At 41.5% G+C, this 19029-nt stretch overlaps 2 protein-coding genes across 3 annotated transcripts in view; one reads left to right on the top strand and one right to left on the bottom strand.

Annotated features, from left to right (window-relative positions):
- Nucleotides 1-19029, bottom strand: part of ATP13A5 (ATPase 13A5) — a 114116-nt gene that overhangs the window by 21402 nt on the left and 73685 nt on the right. For both annotated transcript variants that reach the window (XM_040466337.1, XM_040466336.1), the window contains exons 17-25: nucleotides 18353-18470; nucleotides 15037-15161; nucleotides 14059-14219; nucleotides 11732-11857; nucleotides 10297-10376; nucleotides 8048-8090; nucleotides 6199-6308; nucleotides 2753-2849; nucleotides 677-749 (exon numbers count right to left, since the gene is read on the bottom strand). In XM_040466337.1, the coding sequence (XP_040322271.1) occupies nucleotides 677-749; nucleotides 2753-2849; nucleotides 6199-6308; nucleotides 8048-8090; nucleotides 10297-10376; nucleotides 11732-11857; nucleotides 14059-14219; nucleotides 15037-15161; nucleotides 18353-18470 (933 nt within the window). The remainder of the gene's footprint in view (nucleotides 1-676; nucleotides 750-2752; nucleotides 2850-6198; nucleotides 6309-8047; nucleotides 8091-10296; nucleotides 10377-11731; nucleotides 11858-14058; nucleotides 14220-15036; nucleotides 15162-18352; nucleotides 18471-19029) is intronic.
- The window catches only part of PLAAT1 (phospholipase A and acyltransferase 1), a 68581-nt gene that overhangs the window by 40009 nt on the left and 9543 nt on the right, over nucleotides 1-19029 (top strand). The gene's annotated exons all lie outside the window — the stretch shown is intronic.

Genomic DNA, 19029 nt, shown 5'->3' with positions numbered 1-19029 from the left:
TTCTCAAGGTTATTAATATCCTGCATTGTCTGATTTTTTTTATCTGTTTTCATAACAGTCCCGTTGTTGAACAAGGAAAAAGAGATGACTATGTCATTCTTTTTCTTTGCTCTTTGTTGAGGCAGTCTCCTTTCTCCCTTATTAAGAGTTAGTATGAAGCCCTGAGTTTTTGGATAAGAAATACTTTATCACAGTGTCATCGCAAAGGAAGGAAATGAGCAGTAGCTGCTGTGAGTCACACCTTGCTTTTGAGAGAATTTCTAGAGTTAAATGCTCGCATTTGTTCTCAACATGTCAAAGACCTAGCAAAAATCTGGTTTCATGTCAATGTGAAACATAGCTGAATAATGGAAAGTGACCTTTGGGTTTTAAACATTTCCCTTTCTAGGTTTCTTGTACAATTTTCTATGTACAAGACACAAACCTACAAGGAACTCAGAATACATTGACCATTTTATGAAGCTAAGACTTATTTGCTATCAGGATGTTTTAGTGCCAAATCTCAGGACTTCAAGCCTCCACTTACTGCCAACGCCTCTTTCAAAAAATTCACAAGTACAGTGGTTTCAGTAGTAAAGGTGTATCTTTCTCAAAAGCTTTTATTTGTATGAGCATTTCTAGAATGTCATGGGTAAATAAATACAAATAATGCTGTTTATTTTGCTGAAGTACTTACTTGTTAAACAGACCATCAAGGTAATGGCTACGTCTTGCATGAGATACTGGTAATTCCCAAAGAGCTGTAGCTGCTGGAAAGGAAATAAAAGTAAATATAAATGTTGCTTCTGCCATTGTAGCATTTTTATTATTGCCAACTCTCTTTCTGAACGTAATCAGGAAGCAACTGTTATTTTTCTCTCCTCCTTAAAAAGAAAGTAACTTACCTATGATCTTTAGCATCTCATTGTAGATAATGAAGCCAGATCACTATTTTCCCAGTGTTTAACTTAATTCCATGTTAGCAACAAGAGTCAGTCCGTTGGGAAACACCCAGGCTTTGGCCACAGTAATCTGACAGCTGTAGTCTCAGCCTGGACATTTGAATTCTCGACATAAGATACCCGCTGGGAACTTCAAGCTTAAACATTTGAAATCCAAGCCTCAAATCATTCAACAGGTGTTCCTCTCCATCCTATCCATGGATTGAGTTCACAAATAGTTCTCTTGGGGTCCATTCACTTTTACAAACTGAACAACTGCCACTATTCCCAAGGAAGCCCATTACAGACTTCAGTCTGGTAGGCTTGACTTTCTAAGGTCTGTGTAGACATAGAAGTTGTTTGAAGTTTACATTTATGGAGTCATATATAAAAGTCAGCATATAACCTCCAGAAATTTGCCTTGCAATACTTTTTGCAGCCAGGTCTGTTTATGTGCTTCATAGCTGCTGACTGAGCACTAACTTATAACCTGGTCTGAGCCATTATAGACCAGATTTATGCAAATGAGAAATACTTCTGGATTTTTAGAGTGTGAACCCAAGGCCTTGAAGTTTCTAATTTAAGGTCTCTGGGGGACACTCTTTTCTGGGTCTAAACCATCAGAATGAATGGCTTCAGGCTAGACTATCATTCCAATTCTGTGTGTGAAGACTTTGAACTGAGAAATATTTCAGATTTTTAAGAAGATACAAATGATTCCTCATCCTCCATAAAGGGTTCCCAGTGGTTCTCATCCTCTAATTCTCTGTCCTCTTTACATTTCTTTCTCCCATCCTTCCTCTTCTTTCCCCCTCAGAATGGTGCAGTTATATATAGGCAGGGTGACATGAAACAGGGAGGAATTTTCACAGGCAGCTTCAGTATTTGTTCTGGAAGCAGTTTTCATAGAACTATGGGGATCTGCCAGCCTGACCTCCCAGAGGCATATAAAGGCTTGGCCAAGGGCAAGATCTAGTATGTTCTTAGTGATAAAGGCAGAATTTGAATCTAGGTTTTCTGACTCCCAGTCCAGTTTCTGTTTCTACCCACCTGGTTGCCCCTTAGCCCTCTGTGTCTGATTCTTGTGCATGATAGCCCACCAGATGTTAGAAACCTGTGGTCCTCATTCATGTCTCAAATGTCCCAGGAAAGCAGTATAGTAATAAATGCTCTCTGAAGCGCTCCCTGAGTCTGTTGGATCATTTTACTCTAGAGCAAGTTATGACTGAAATAATGAAGATTTTCAAATTATACATATCTCTTCCATATAGCTATTTAATTTGTAAGTGATTATTTGTAAGTGATTATTTTTATCATTTAATTGCAAGTCTTTTTTTTTTATTTTTAAATGCTAATCCTTTACTAAAGACATGTCTATGTGTCTAACTTCTGGGCGAGTTCAGAAGTAAAGCTCCAATATGTGAGTTTTTCTAGTTTTTGAGCCCTTTAAGGTCAAATTCCAGAACTTCTCTTTCTTTTTATCTCTTCTTAGTCTTTTGCCCATAGTTGGAGACCGACTTCTTGTTGAGTTGTATTTACGCTGTTCTGAAGTTCTCTTCGTACTCCAAGTGGAGAACTAAATGCTTGAAGAGGTCAAGTATCTTAGGTTATCTAGAAGAAAACAGCACTGCTAGAAAACTGATCTCTAGCTACTTATTTCTAGCTCCATGCTGTGTGTGCAGTTATGCCAAGTTCCCAAGTTTGCAGTCATCCGTTTTGAGAAATGTCATTTATTTATAAAACATTAAATCCTGTGTAGGAGCCACACCCCCAAGAACAAACCAAGTATGTAAATGCAATTAAAACTGGGAAGAAATTATTTTGGTTCATACCCAATAGAGCAGTGATGCACCAATAAGTTGGATTATGCCATACATGGTCAAATATTTAAATACCCCAAAGGATGAAACCAGAGCAGCTCGGCCTTCTCTGTTTAAGAAAAGATAAAAATAACTGGTTATGCATAATATACATCTCCCAGTCTTTTATATTTCAAAGGGTGTTCAAATTTAATAGCTTGTTGATATACATTCACTTAATCAATGATTCATCGTCTCAATTATTTGTTGAAACACTCATCTGTTCATTCATTTTCAGCTTCTATCATGACCTCACTCATTCACTCACTTTTATTTAGGGCTTATAAGGTACCAGCATTGTGCTAAGAGTCATGGAGGATATAAATGAATCAGGCACAGTCTTTATTTTCAGTGAATTAAAAAGATTAACACATATATTAGAAACACATGACATTATGATGAGATACAAAATGTCAAGCATTGACTCAGCTGTGACTCTTTACATCCTAACAACAGGCTTCTGAGAACTGAAGTGTGTATGTTTTGGAGTCCCGTGGAGACATTAAGCTAAAGGACAGGTGCTTTTGCATGTTAGGAAGTGTGGGTGTGACTCCAATATGTGAGATGAATTGGGTTTTGTTGGTTTCCATACTCCAGGGAGAACCCATGGTAATAATCTGAGCTGGTGTGCCCTTCAAAAGACATAAAGACAACAGTAAAAACCGCAGGTTAAAAAGCAAATATCCACCCTGCCTTGAAAAATCCTGTTTGGCTGCTCTTCCCTTAACTGAGGCTTGGTGTGGTGGTGGGTTATGACAGGCCAAAGAAGACAACAACACGAGGCAGGAACACGTGATGGAGGGATGGTGAACTTGGCAAACAACCCTTCCTGCAGCCTGCTCTCATCAAAGCAGAAGCGAATTCACATGGGGGGCAGCCCATATCACCACCACCATCACCACCACCACCCCACATTGACATGGGCATTAGTGCTACTTGAAGCCTTTGTCAATGAAATGGGGACTCGAGAAGGAAAACCTTAAAAGACAAACTAATAACCACCTGCGCTCAGGCAGGATGAGAATGTTTGGGAGGGATGGGCCAGGATGCGTTGGGCAGATGTTCTCCACCAGGCTGTGAGGCACTAACATTTGTTTTCAGCACAGAGGGTGCAGCAGCAGACAAGCTGAGAGTGGGGTAGGCATGTGAAGCCTAGACCGTTTTCTGACATGAACTTGGTGGTTTCATCCTTTTTCTCCTTTTGTGAATGGCTCAAGAAGCCATTCTAAATAAAGTATGGGTCTCCAAAATTACTCCTATAATTATGAATTTTAAGAAGCCAATTCATTTATTTATGCAGCCTACAAACATTCATCCAATGCTCTGTTGTGTCCAGCTTAGTGCTGGGCACAATAATACAGAAATGAATAAGGTGCAGTCCTTATCCTAAAAGGCTTCCACTCTAGCAGGAAGTCAGTCATGTTTCAAAAGATACAAATGAAAACCTGTGGACCTATGCATTTAAAACTGTACCTCGCTGCCCCTCTGGAGGATGTTTTCTCAGAAATAAGCATACATCAAGGATAGCAAGGGTAAAATGAGCCTAACAGAGCTGAACCGTATCTAATTTTTATGAATCTAGGAAATAAAAAAGCAAAGAGCTTCTACCTTGAGTCTTACTAAACCATCTGCCACTAGAGAAATTTTACACCATGATGTGTATCTTAAAACACTGCATTCCATTCACAAATGAATTGGGCCATGTGTGTGAGACAGCATCTGAAGTTCAAATTGCACTGCCTCTCAGATGGACCAAATAGGCACTTGTGCAACCATCCAAGAGTTTAAACTCCCTCCACACCTGTTGCTCCAGCTTACCCTCCATAACTCCCATCTGAGAAGCCTCCCAACAGGAGACTTAAGGAGGCTGAGAAGCCTGGGCTATTGGGCTCTACACTCTCCAGTTAAAATCCCATTTCTAAATGTGGCTCTCCACTTCTCCCACTTGGAATGTTCTCCCACCTCCTTCCCATTTACGTACTTCCTATCCATCCTTCAAGTCCCAATTCCCCTCCTAAAACCTTCCCTCCTGGCTTGAGTTACCAATCGGAACTACTGGAACAATTACCATATTGTTTGAGCATTAATTTTTTTAAAACTAATTTGTTCAGCACTTCTCACTGATCAGGCAGATGACTCTCTGTTTTGTGATTATATTTCTATCTCTCTGTACCTTTACTGGAACATGAGTCTTCCAGGACAAAATCTGTCTCATCCTTTATCCACCATATTTCCAAGCACAATATTTTAAAAAGCTCCATGAGTTATATTGACGTAGGGACAGGGTCCTGGGCACTCTCATTTCGTAGTCACTGGCTAGGAACCAAATTTAAGGCAGTAGAGAGTAAGGAGAGGACTTGGAGACAGTCTCCCAAAGACAATCCAGTAAAACATAATGCCTGCTTGGCTACGGATAAAGGAGAGAGTTCAGATTTCTCTGAAGTTCTGAGGGCTCTAAGGACCAGATAGTCCTCAGAAGCAGAGAACATGGGAGTTAGGAAGAGGAGTCTTCTGCTCTGGAGGCAGGAGAGCTACTGATGTTTGAGGGTGTGGAAGGACACAGGGGCAGGCACCCCGAGTTCAGAGAGATGTGTCAAGCTATTTGCTATGCAACCAGACACGGGCATAGAATTTCAAGCCTAGCACCTTTAGGTGAGTAACTCCTGCTAGTAGGTGCCCATTCAGATGCACAGATGCACCAGGGGACATGCTGGAGAACTTCATGTTCATCCCTTTGGAATACACTTCAAGTTTCAGGGATGTCTTTCAAACCACTGGCTGTGAAGATGGCTTAAAGTTACCCCGTGGTGTTATAGGGAGCAACAGAAGAGTACGATTTGTGAACAAAATATAAAACCTAACGTTTTATTCTTAACTATGTTTAAACTATGAGTAGAGATGAAAATCAGTAATGAGAGCAGAATGGAGGTGAGGGAGCTATCTTGACAAAAAAATGGTCTTTAATTCCTTCCCCTTCCCTCGATTGTAAAAGTCTTGCGATCATTTTGGATATTTGCTGATTGGTATCTTGGAGAGATAACATTATCTGGGGACGCTATGTGATGGAGTGTTTTCTTTGTGCTGCCTCACCCTTCCCAATCCCCAGGAGGAAGGTTCCAGTAAGCACCCAACATACAAGATAAGGGAGAGAAGTAAGAAATGCAGTTTTTAAATATCAACTCTACCTTTCAACTGTCCATACAATATAGCCTTTCATCCTTTCAGCCTCGGCAAAGGTCACTTTTTGTGGTTTTTACCAGCATTCCCAAGCAGCACAAATGGCCCCTTAACTGGTGCTCGGATAGCACTGTACCCATACCTCTGTGTGACATTTATCACTTTAAATTGTGGTTGAATTCTGTACAGAGCCAGACAATGAGCCCGTCGGTCATGAGGGTGGAAGGGAACTAGTGGCTTACCTGATGAGATGAGGCACACACGCGATGTTGGCTATTTTCGAGGTGAAAGGGGAGGCCACAGATGCCTCCTGCTCTGACAGTGAAATGCCTGCATGAGCCATTTTCAAAGCCTAGAAGGATAAATCCACGTTACTATCCTAGAAGGATATCCCACATTTATCCTAGAAGGATAAATCCATGACTCCTCGGGCCATGTTCTAACTGAACACCATGAGCTATTCTTCACATTATTGAGTTTATAACCCTGTAACCTTCCAGCCCTGGGTGTCTGTTTATGCTGTCTCTCCACATGGAGTACTATCCCCCTCCAGATCCAGAAAGTCATCAACCAAAGAGGCGCCAGCTAAACGATGCTCCTGGGGCAAAAGACTGGTGCGTGCGTTCATATGCATGTGTGTGCATTGCTTGTGAGGATGTAGATGTGATGATAAGCAAAAGGAAGGAATCATTCAAGAAGTCAACTGAAAAGGTGATAGCATTTGGATGGGTATGTGTGGGGGTCTTCCTCATCACAGTTCTTACACTCAGCAGACCATCTTCACGAACGATAGGAAAAGATATCAAATCCCCACCTATCTCTGGGCTGCCTGATATAGCCAACCAGTTAACTGTTGGGACGAGGTACGGGGCTCACAGCATCTTCACTGGAGACAGGGACCAAATCGTACTTATCACACATCCTTCCAGGACCTGTGTTGCCTCACTAAAATAAAGGCTAATTCATTGTCGCAAGATTCGAAACGGCCCAGAGAGAGCATAGAGCAGACAGTGGCCAATAAGCAGGCCAGAGTCAATTTTTTAATCCCATAAGAATTGTGTGAGCATAAAATGAGATTTCGTAGTTCTGTAGTTCTGTAGAACCGCAAAGCATCTGTTTACCGTAGCTGGCACATACTAAATTCATGTTCAATACACATTAGAATATTTCCTTCTCCCTCTATTCGCTCTTAGTATTTTGTATCTCTATTACATATTTTAAGATCATCTGTTTTATGCTTGGGTTAATATATAATTTTTAATGTTTATTTATTTTTGAAGGAGACAGAGCATGAGTGGGAGAAAGGCAGAGAGAGAGGGAGACACAGAATCCAAAGCAGGCTCCAGGCTCTGAGCTGTTAGTACAGAGCCTGACACAGGGCTCGAACTCACGAGCTGCAAGAGCATGACCTGAGCCGAAGTCGGATGCTTAACCAACCGAGCCACCCAGGGGCCCCTGTTTGGGTTAATATTATGCATGATTCTTTCCACCACTAGATAATGAATATTAGGGGGCAGAGACTATGTCCTTTTTAAGCACTTATTATTTGTTTTGTTCTAATTTCTACATAATTATGGGAATGGATAACTCATTTTAGGTTTTGAAGCATAGACTAACAACGAGCGTCTTCTCGTGACGCATAAGGTAGAAAAATTCATAATAGATCTCTAAGCGTGAACACAATTTTTCACAGAACTTAGACGAAAATATTTAAAAAGAGAGGAACACAACTACCCAGATCCTAAGGATCTAGTAGGCTTTGGAAATACAAAGCAATCTCGTTCAGTTTTGTGCTGAAGATTTTTGTGCTGAAAAATTTGCTTATGCACATAAATCTTCAAGGTGGGCTATTATTTCAACCATATCTTCAACGCTCAGAGTCTAAAACACGTACTGCTTTCTCTTGTGTATGGGAAGGCACCTGCTGAGAATTATTTAATTTAGGCCTCTCTGTAGTTTGTCATAGCCACATAGTTTGGTCTGCGATTTCACTGATATGCATACATGATTTTATACATAATTCAACACTTTAAACCATCCGTTTCAAACGTTTCCTTCGCTCGGCCTTTACTACTCATGTGTTCTACTCACCCCACAGTCATTAGCTCCATCTCCGCACATGCCCACGTAGTAACTGCAGGGGACGGATAAAAAACATTAATGCCTTAACGCCTCTCTTGGGTAATTTTCATCACAACCAACTCACACGTGATGTATGTGTGTGTGTTGAACACACGTGGCATCAAGCTCGTGGCAAATGACTTGGAGAGAAATAGCCCCAGAGGAATAAGGCTGTTGTATTTAAGTTGTTTCCACCATGTGGAAATGACAGTGATTTTGCCAAGGACGGCCACCAAGAAGATTACACATTTCAAAACAAGTCTTGGGTGATTGTATCCATCAGGGCTAAGCTTAAGCGTGTGCAGCCATAATCACAGCACTTCCCACACCTGATGCACCGAATAACCTGATCCATCTGTGTTTTTTGGTGGCTGATGCCACTGGAAGTTTAGACATTAGGATGAGAAACCTTTGGGAAATGGTTGAACAGGTAGAACCAAAAGCATATACACATAATCTTGAGGCATTCTGGAGTGATATGAGAGCATATGCTCCTAATCGCTACCAGTTTGGTGTGCAAACACCACAGCATGAATAGAAGAGTAATAACAAAACCAATACAGGCAAAAAATAAAGTTCTTGGACAGTTTCCTTATGATTAGCTGACACATAAGAGATGGTCATTTTTATAAGTCAAAAATGGTCAAAAACAAACTCATAAGATTCAACCCAATATTTGGCAGGTATATACGAAAATATTCTTATAAACACTTCATGGGCTCTCACGCATGTCATGACTGTGTACATTTGCTGAAGTGGGTCCTTTTCTTCAGGCTCAAATCACATATTTAGTCTTTATATCACACAAAGAATCTTACATCTTCAAGTGCTCCCTGAATTCAGAAGACAACTCAGACAACCTTATGTGCATTGTCAGTGATAAAGTCAGGAGGAATAAGATGGGGAAATCAAGAAGACAGTTCATTCCGAGACAGCATATTTTCCTGAATTGATTTTTCTTTAAGGGACTATAGCTTTTCAAAAGTAAGCATATAAATTGGCAAAATTTCTTAGGCATTTGAGATGGGTAAAATTACTTTCTTCGGCTATTATCATATAATGACCATGTAAGTAAAATAGTCACTTAAACACTGGCTACTAACCCAGCCTCAAGGCATTATGGGAGTTGATAGGCATTCTTTTTAAAACTTCCCTAAGAATGTTTTGGCAACACAAAATAGTGAAAGGCAGTCTCCTGATTTTAGCTACTACTTGACAGTAATTATCTGAAGTTTCACTACTCTCTTTCCTTTTCACTTTCTGGAAATATGTAGCTCAGAAATTATAACATTCCCAGAAAATTATAGGTAGGTCTGGTCTCAAGAAGAACCATTTCACTCTGATGTACATGGTTATCTATATTTTTGAAGGAGATTAAAAAAAAAAGGACTTTTTTTTTTTTTTTCTTTGGCCTCCATACCCAAACCATGGCCAGGGCCAGATACAGTGAGACTATCATTCCACCTCTTTCCTACTGGTCCTGGAATCATTCACATATCTTCTAATGGACCAACCTCAAATAATTCCAGGGGATGACCCACACACTTCCTCATTTTTCTCATTCTGAGCTATATAAGCCCTTATTTTTTCTCTTCCCCACATCCAAGCAGAGGATCTTCCTTTAAGTTATGCTGTATGGGCCACAGAAGGAATGCTGTATGGGGTAAGCAGATTCCAAAATGGCTCTATGATTGCCATCTCCTGGTGTTCAAGACGTTATATAAAGCCCTTCCCTGGGTGTGGGCTAGACTCAGTGACGTGTCTCTAATAAAGAGAATACAGCAAAAGTGATGGGATGTCTCTTCTGAGATGAGGATATAAAAAATGGTGATCTCTCTCCGTCTCTCTTTTGCTCACTCTTGTGGATGCTAGCTACCACACTATGAGCTGCCTTATGAAATGATCCATGTAGCAAGGAGCAGAGGGTGGCTTCTGTCCAACAGCTACAGGGAACTAAAAAATCCTGCCAACAGCACGTGAGGGAGGCCAGTGGCGGGTCCCTCCTCCTCCAGCACTGAGGTAGCTGCAGTCCTGCCTAACACCCAACTGCAGCCTTGTGAGAGGCCTGAGCCGGAAGACTCAGCTCGGCACACCTGGCTTTCTGACCCGTTGGAATGTAAAATAATAAGTGGTGTTATTCTAAGCCACTAAATGTGGGGTTAATTTGTTACGCAGCAATAGTTAATGAATACACTCTCCTTTCGTGCAATAATACCTACTTTAATTTCTGAAATTCTTCAATAAGACTAGATTTCTGCCCAGGAGACATTCTTGCAAAAATGGTTCCATTCACCAGGATCTAAAGAGAAAAACAACTACTGCAATAAGATTAGGATGAAGAACACTTTTTTTTAATTTTTAAAGTTTATTTATTTAGAGAGAAAGGGACAGAGAGAGAGCAGGGGAGGGGCAGAAAGGGAAGAGAGAGAGAAAGAGAGAGAGAGAGAGAGAAAGAGAATCCCAAGCAGGCTCTCTGCTGTGAGCACGGACCCACCATGGGACTCGATCTTATGAACCACGAGATCATGACCTGAACCAAAATCAAGAGTTGGACACTTAACCACCTGAGCCACCCAGGAGCCCCCAAGGACACTTTTTTTAAAAAAGGACAGCCCTGAAAGTCATTCCCAGCCACTGTTTGAATATAGCAATAGGTGGTGTGTCGTTAGCCCAAATGTCAGGACAGGGAGAAAGGGGACTCAATGCTTTAATATTTAACTTTCACTTTCATCTCCCATCACAACTTTATGACTTTTTTCCTGGCCATTTTTCTGAGATTGGATAAGCTCTAGTTAATAATAGCTGAAAAGCAGCAGAGTATATGGGACAAAAATGCTTAAGGAAATACAGTTCTTTCTACTAAACACTATCACCACAATTGCAGCATAGATAGAAGAAAAGCGATAGGTGAGGAGTGGAGACCAACGTTCCATTCTCAGCTCTGGTCCCACTGGCTGGGCAAAGCTTAGACAAGGGACCTAAACTCTCTGAGTCTCAGCTTCCCCATCTCCTCAATTAGGTACTGCACTAGAGCTTTCTAGAAGCCTCTGGGGTCTAGATTCAATGGTCTTGTCTGTTAAGGTGACAGAATTTTCAAGAAACTGCTAACAGATGGTTGCTTGCCCTCAGCTTGTGCTCCACTTATCTCCTTCACACTGACAGCACAACCCTGCACAGCACTATTTTTAAATAGACACACAGAGGACAAGATAACAAATGATTTTGAAAATAAACCACGGGGTCTTTGTTTCCTGCTGCTGTAATTTAAGAATCCAGACAGGAAGGGGAATAGAGCTCAACCTGACATGAGTTGGTAGCTTTCAGAGAGAGGCTGACCCACAAAACAGGCAGCACATTTGGAACTATTTGGAGGTCCTCCCTGCTGGGGAGGGATAGGAAGAGGCAGACTGGGATTGGGCTGGCCATGGGGGGGTGAAGAGCTGTACCAGAGCTCAGACTCTGAAGAGGGGGTTATGTGCATGTGCAGGATCAGGTAGGGCTGGGGAACTTCTGAAGGAGCACCTTTGGGGGTGTTTATTCCCCAAATCTGAGACAACCTCACTGATCATCACCTTCACTATTCTCTTCTTCTTTTTTTTTTTTGCCTCACTAATTTGAGAGCAAAACAAAACACTTCATTTCACCAGTACTTACTTTTGGAAGCAAGCTGTTGAAATGCTGAAATATCACTTGGTAGGATTTCCCACTCATTGCAAAATGGTAACAGCTCCCTCTCGCTCCATCAGGCACCGAACTGTTCCCAATGTTAACGCAGGTTTCCTAAATTCAAAAGGGCATTGTTTCCACATGGGCTCTTAAAGAATGTCTCTGCTTTCCTATGTTTTATGGAAGGAAGTGTATTCAAGTTATGCAATAATGTGAGGGCCAGCAAATACATAATGTGCAATTTGTCCATGGAACCTAGACTCCGATGAAGAAGACACTCAAAATGTCCTTCCCAAATTATATGACCATATGAGACATCGACAACACAATGCTCAGGATCATGTCCTAGGAGTTCATACATGTATGTCAGTCTGCTGAGGAAATCCTTCCGAGGTACCCGTTAGTGATTCCAAAGAAGAGTAGAAAACATTCTTGCCTCCTCTTTCCTCTCCTCTTCATGCTTTTATTTCCTAAGATCTTTTACCAGTCATTCACTCACCAATAATTCCCCAATTTCTTCCTTGTAAAATAGGCAGACTCTTTCTTCAGAGCCTAGCTCCTTATAGCACCTGCCTTCTCCCCACCTCAATAGGCAACATGTTCCTTCATGGTGTTCCACTCCTCTTCCATGCCCTATGTTCCATTGCACCAGCTCTTTCTCTCCTGCCTTCCACTTGTCAATGTGCTCCCATCACTGCAATCTAGCTCCACCTGGCTCAGCCCCAAGAGAGAGCACCCGATGAATGCACATGCACTCACAGTGTTGACAGCTGATCATGCTTTTTCATGCAACATTTCTCAGGGGTCCTTACATTAGTGTAGAACTCTGAGTTCAAATAACATAGAAGGTGAGAACATTCTTTTCACTAGAGGGATTCATCTTAATATTCTGAATTGGGAGGCAAGGAGACACACCCCTCTCTTTCCACACCCCTTCTCCCAACTGCAAAATAGCCAACAAAAAATATGCTTAAAGCATTCCACATGAGGCAAGGAAAGAATTCCTTCTGCTTTCAATAGAAAGTTGGATAGGGAAAGTGGTGGGAGGGAGCCAGACTACCCAGCGATGGCCAAAACTTCAGTAAAGGTATTAAATTAATGAGTGGGTAGTGTGAGTGGACTGTTTGTTAAAAATTAGTGAAGACCTGATTTTTATCACACAGTGAAATGGAGGCAGCATGCATTGACACAGAAGCAAGTGAGTTTGCAAGGATATAAGCACCAGAAATCTGCTGAAAGTGCAGATAGAGCTGTCATCTTTTACAGCCAATATGATGGGGTTTGAGCCAAGCAGGGGTAGGGTCACTGTACAGTTGTGCAGTTTGTATACTGTACAAGGCCTACTCTACATTTAACAATCCAAAGGGCTGGTCAGCCTGAAGGAAGGGAGCATTTTTGTAATTTATCACCTGGAGGACCATCTGGAATTCAGACAGGCAGAGGTGCCACATTTAATGATGGGATGTCAGGCTGCAGCCCATTTTTTTCACAAAAGCACAGGAAACTTGCTATCTCGAAAAGTTTGACACTTGCTAACTTAATGTCACAAACACAGCACAATCTAAATGGCCATGGATCTGGGGGCTCCTGGGTGGCTCAGTGGGTTAAGCGTCCAACTTCAGCTCAGGTCATGATCTCACAGTTAGTGAGTTTGAGCCCCATGTCGGACTCTGTGCTGACAGCTCAGAGCCTGGAGCCTGCTTCAGATTCTGTCTTCCTCTCTCTCCGCCCTTCCTCAGCTTGCAATCTGTTTCTCTCTCTCTCTCTCACAAAATAAACATTAATTTTTTTTTTTTACCTTGAAGAAAAAGTATTTCTGAAAAGTCTTTAAAAAAATAAACAAGTAAATGCCCATGGATCTGGGTGCTATCAGACAGACCTAAATTTGATTTCCTGCTCTGCAACTTGCCAGTGGTGTGTCTTGGGCAAGTTTACCTTGTTGGACCTCAGTTTTCACATTTGTGAATTGAACAGTTTGTCAACTGTATAGGCCAACTAGGAGATTCAAATGGGAAATATGGACATAATTTCCCAGCCACATTGGAATCATGGGCTGATGCCAGCTCCCAACCCAGAGATTTGGATTTAACCAGTAAAACCTTGGCACTGGAAGCTTTAAAACTCTCCCAGGTGATTTCTTCATGCAGCCAAGACGAGAAGTGCTAGTGGAAATGCTAAATGCTTTGCAAACTTCAGAACCTCCAGCTGTGAAGGGTTTTGACTTGGGTGACTTCTAACGCCCAGAGAAGGCTGCCCGGGCCAGGGCTGTATGCCATCAGCCCAGGCCACCAAGGGGCCTTCTAACATTTGCTCACATTCTTCTCTGGTCCATTCTCCTGGTTCTCAACCAGCTGCCAAGTCACAGAGGCAGGAACAAAATCTTCTGGTTCATTGGCTTCAACAAGGATCACTTGGCTTCCTCCAGGAATCATTTCAGAATTCTTTGCCACAGTAATCGCTGTTTGAAGGTTGTCACCTAGATGACAAAGAGAGTCAGCTTGCTTTCTGTGTAAATCTCTCAGCAGCTCAAATTAAGCTCTGCCTCCTCTGAGTGGGCCTACCCCAATATTGGTGCTCTTTGGGGGGCATTTCCCACTTTTGGCCTTATTTGATAACCATTTGTCTGTCCCTCTTGCCCAAGCCTGTCTGTCTCTAGTGGTCAAAAACAATGTCTGCATCTCCCTGCCACAATGGCAGCATGTCTTCAACACTGAATATTTCCAAAACATGCAAGGATGAATAAGGAAATGGTTACGTGCTTTTTGATGAACCCTCAGAAGACTGAGAGCCCCAAGTGGTGAAGATAACACGGGCCCACTCCGATCGCATGGAACCATTTTGGGGGTCTGGATTGCAGTCAAACAGAGACTAGAACACTGAGGGCTGGGCCATGCGTGGACTGGATCAGCATATGCTATGCCTGCCCCACAGCCCTGAAGGACAGCTCAGTAGAGTCTTACACCCTTTACACAGACGTCTCACTGGGGTTCTTGATGAGCACATATCCGTTCTTGTATTTAAACATTTACTGTGAGCCTATTAACTCTGGACCAAGCCCAAGTAGGGAGAAGGGGCATTAGACAAAGAGAATGAAGTAGGGTCTCTGCTACCAAATCTCACAGTCATCTTGGGGCTGCTGCACTTGTGCCGCAAGAACAGGAGTCAAAGAACAGTAACACATGACAGCTAAGTATTTTTCCTTCTGCCTCAGCCACATGAACCCACTTAGCTCACATGGTCTTTTTCTGACGCCTGGGATACATTGAACGTGTCAGGCTTCCAGAAGTACACACCAGTAATCATCACGGTCCTGATGCAGGCTTCATGCAGTTCCTTCAAGACTGACTTGCTTTCTTTTTTCAAGCGATTCTCCATTATGAGAAGTCCCAGAAATGTCAAGTCTGACTCCACCTTCTCTCTTGGGATCAGTAGAAAATATTAAAGCTTATTTATGGAGTCTTGACGGTTGAATTTATTTCTTCCTTAAAAAAGTTTTTCTAAATTTTATCAATGTAATGCATGCATATGTTTTAAAAATAAAAAAGAACCCAAAAGCTTATGATGAAAACCAATAGTCCCTATCTCCACCCCTATTCACCCCCTCTCCTTCCCAGAGGCAACCACTTTTATATCTTTTAGCAGCTTCTTCCATTTTTCAACTCCATTTTTTAAAAGAATGTGTTTATCTACCAACTCTTCTGTTGGTTTTTAAAATTTTTGTTAATCACACATATTTTGTTTTTAATTTCAAAGACCTTTTTTGTGACCTGGTAATCAGTTTAGTTAGGCATTTAGTAAGTCTACGGGATACTACGGTAACAGTTGAATATGGAATCATTCCTTTCAACCTCCATCTGTAACCTCCAGAAAATATATGATATCAGCTAAGCCTTCAAAAAGTTATCAGAATTTGAAATTGGAAGCTTGGAGTCTAACTGGGTTACACTCATTTTATAGGAACTCACCTCAGGAATGGAATAAATCTCAGGTGACTTTTTAAAAAGTCAACGTGGGGGGCCAAGATCTCTTTCTTATCTCGCATTGTTCCTTTTTCTGCCCTGGGGGGAGTTAAGATTGCAGGAGGAGCTGGAGACCTAGGGACCTAACCTTGTTGGGTACAATCTCCCATGTTCAGTCCTGTCCCACGTCTACCTTCCACAGTACGTGATAGAGCTGAGTCTCTGCCTGTCAGGCTCTACAGGGTGGAGCAACTTCCCTCTCGCCATCTCTCTCTCTGGCATGGCGTAGACCACACTTCTTCCATCCCTACTGATTCAGACTCCGTTCACCGCCCCCCCACTTACTCTTCATCATACAGAAATGATAGAAATCTCCTGTCTGCACTTAATCACCTCTCTAGTTTTCTTTGATGTTATTTCTTTTCTATCTTGCTGGTAGGACTTGGGAGATAGAAGAAATAAACACACAGTCAGTAAACCTTCTTCAAGAGAAAGAGCAGAGTTGGATTTCTTGATGAAAAATATTACTCAAACTTAGATGGGAACACAGTGAGGAAACTTCTCTCTGGAGTACAGAACAAGTTACTCCATCTTTCATTCAAAAGTCCACTCACCAATCACTCTGTTTTAGACCTTGTATTGGGCACTTGCTGAGTACTCAGATTATCAGATATGAATCCTGCCTCAGTGATCTCAGAGAATATGATGAAAGACCTACCTTAATTCAGAATGTGTTAAATTTCTATCATTTAACTTCATAGCTGTCTATTATACATTGGATTCATATTTTCCCATTAGCTAGAACTAAAACAAAGAATCGTCCCACCAGTTTCTTCCAGTTTTGGTCTCTATTTGAGGACTCTTCCCTTTTTCACCAATTCAGGCACTTGGGCCTCTTGCTACCTTGCAACATTCCCGGCAAATCCCTGTGTCAGGGCCCTTGCACTCACTCTTCTGGCTGCCTGCAATACTCTTCTTCTGGATATCCTCGTGCCATATCTCTGTTCAAATGGCACCTCTTCAGAGGACTTTCCCTGATCACTCCATGTAAAATGGTATCATGATCTATCTTTCCCAATTAGGATATAAGCTTCTGAGGGCAAAGATTGTCTCACTGCAGAATCTTCAGTGCCTTAAAGAGTATCTTGTGCACCCTCAAACTCAATAGAAATTTGCTAAACCAATGAAAGGGAGAATTTTGACAAAGTATTTCTTCTGTTTGTTAGTGTGGGGTGTTTTATTTTTTCCAAAAACAAAAAAGAGAGAGAGAGAGAGAGAGAGACAGAAACTCTTCTACTTCCTTTTTATGACACACCAGTTTTTAAAGAAGTTTTTGATCTTTCTGATTCGAAAACTTTGCAAAATATAATTTGATTCTAAAAAAAAAAACTGAAAACACTTTTCCCTTACTCTGTTTGAAAATAGTAGCGAAATTTTAAGAAGCATAATAGAATCCTTATATTCTCTGGGAAAATCTGAGATGATTGGAAATCTAGCACATTTGATCATCACTTTCTTATTCTGTTATATTTATAATAATGTCTACTCATCAGTGACTTTTAAATGAGAACATCAAAGCTACATTAGTGTGTGGCAGCTGGGTGGTGGCAATATTCCTTGTCAAACTACATGAATTTTTTCTTCACACATAACCTTAGCTTTTGTTATTAAAATTTTTGCCTTGAGAAATTACAAAATCCTGTGTGTTATGGGTCTTCGTGCTTGCTCAAGAATAGCTAACACCTTTAATGTTAAATCTGAGAGTGCCATAATTTATTTCATTGATTTCAAAATGAGCTTTGTGATTCTATTTAGAAGATTAAAATGTCATGGCTGAAAAGCTCCTTAAAGATCATCCAATCCTACACTTGAGAGACGAGGGAAATAGACACAGTGCAAGGAAGGGACAAAGATTGTATTAGAACACACGGACATAGCTTGTAAACAGTAACATTGGACCAAGGATATCCACATCTTATGTGAAGGTGCTAATTGTATATAAGTGAGGGTTTCTCTATCAGCAACACTACATCGAAGATAATGCATAGTTTGTTATTCAATGTTCCGCAGTATTTCACTACCCCTTTGTCTTAGACAATTCAAAAATAACCTTTAAAAACTGAGAAACATTAAAAGAGAAAAGAATCTGCAGATTATACTCTAATGAGGACATTTTATCCATTAATGTAATTAAGAATACTGAATCCTATTTCATATAGCTCAACTTAGACTCACTACATCTCCAGGTCTGAAACCAGGTTTAAAGCATACTGGAGGTCAGTGTGTCACAGAGCCCACTCTCTCCTTCTCAACCCGTTTGTACATGGGACCCCCAAGCCAGTCAGCCACATAATGTTCCAAGATTGAAGGAGTGTTGGTTATTTTTGATTGGATGATGGACTGCCGGGCAGAGATAGCTCACTGACAGCTGGGAGTCAAGAGATCTGGACTACCATCTTTGTTCTACCTCCAACCAGTCTTCCCCAGTGTGGCTTACGGTTGCCCGGCTCCAAGTTAGGAGATTGGATGAGACGACTTTGCATCTCCAGGAGGCTTCCTCGTGATTGGAGCTGTCCTTCTGTCCATCTCCAGCATTCATTTACTTCACACACACAGAGCCTGCTCTAGTGTCTATATCTGACTTCCTTACCTGGCTAAATTCTCTACTTCTGAAAGCTTCTTCATCTTCAAGCCTTTATGGGCAAAAGCAATGACACGGAAGCCTTGTATTGTGTATTTCCTGAGTTCCTGTGGGAAATTCTTGGGTACTGTCAGGTGAGAGGAAAGAGGTAAAGGTAAGGTCACACTGAAGGCTGCCCACCTCCTAAGCAAGACTCTGGGATCCAGTCACTGTACCTTGTTTTAAAATTCCAAAAAAAAAAAAAAAAAAACTTTAATAGAAAAACTACAGCTCTGGCTAAAAGCCACAACTTCATTAGGGTGCTCTTATTATTCTGACTGAAATGAATGCCAAGGATGCGCCGGTCATCCCCTGGGTGTCAACTCCACTGGCTGGCTTTAATAAGGATAGACCTCACGACTATGTCTACAAGGATAAAATGAAAACAGCTGATCCTCTGGATGAGGGGTCAGCAAACTAAAGGCCAAATTTGGTCCATTGCTTGTTTTTGTAAACAAAGTTTTATTGAAATGCAACCATGCCCATTTGTTTATCATCTATGTTGGGTTTGGGGTCACAATGGCAGGGTTGAGCAGTTGAGACAGACACCATGTGGCCTGCAAAACCAAAGTTATTTTCCACCTAGCTCTTTGCAAAAATGTTCGCAATCCCTGTGATAGAGGACAGACGACACAATGCCAACGTTT

Source organism: Herpailurus yagouaroundi, unplaced genomic scaffold (assembly GCF_014898765.1).
Source record: "Herpailurus yagouaroundi ecotype Mexico unplaced genomic scaffold, PumYag 571, whole genome shotgun sequence".
Taxonomy (NCBI): domain Eukaryota; kingdom Metazoa; phylum Chordata; class Mammalia; order Carnivora; family Felidae; genus Herpailurus; species Herpailurus yagouaroundi.
Note: the sequence above shows the minus strand (reverse complement) of the source record. Positions and strands in the feature narration are given on the sequence as shown.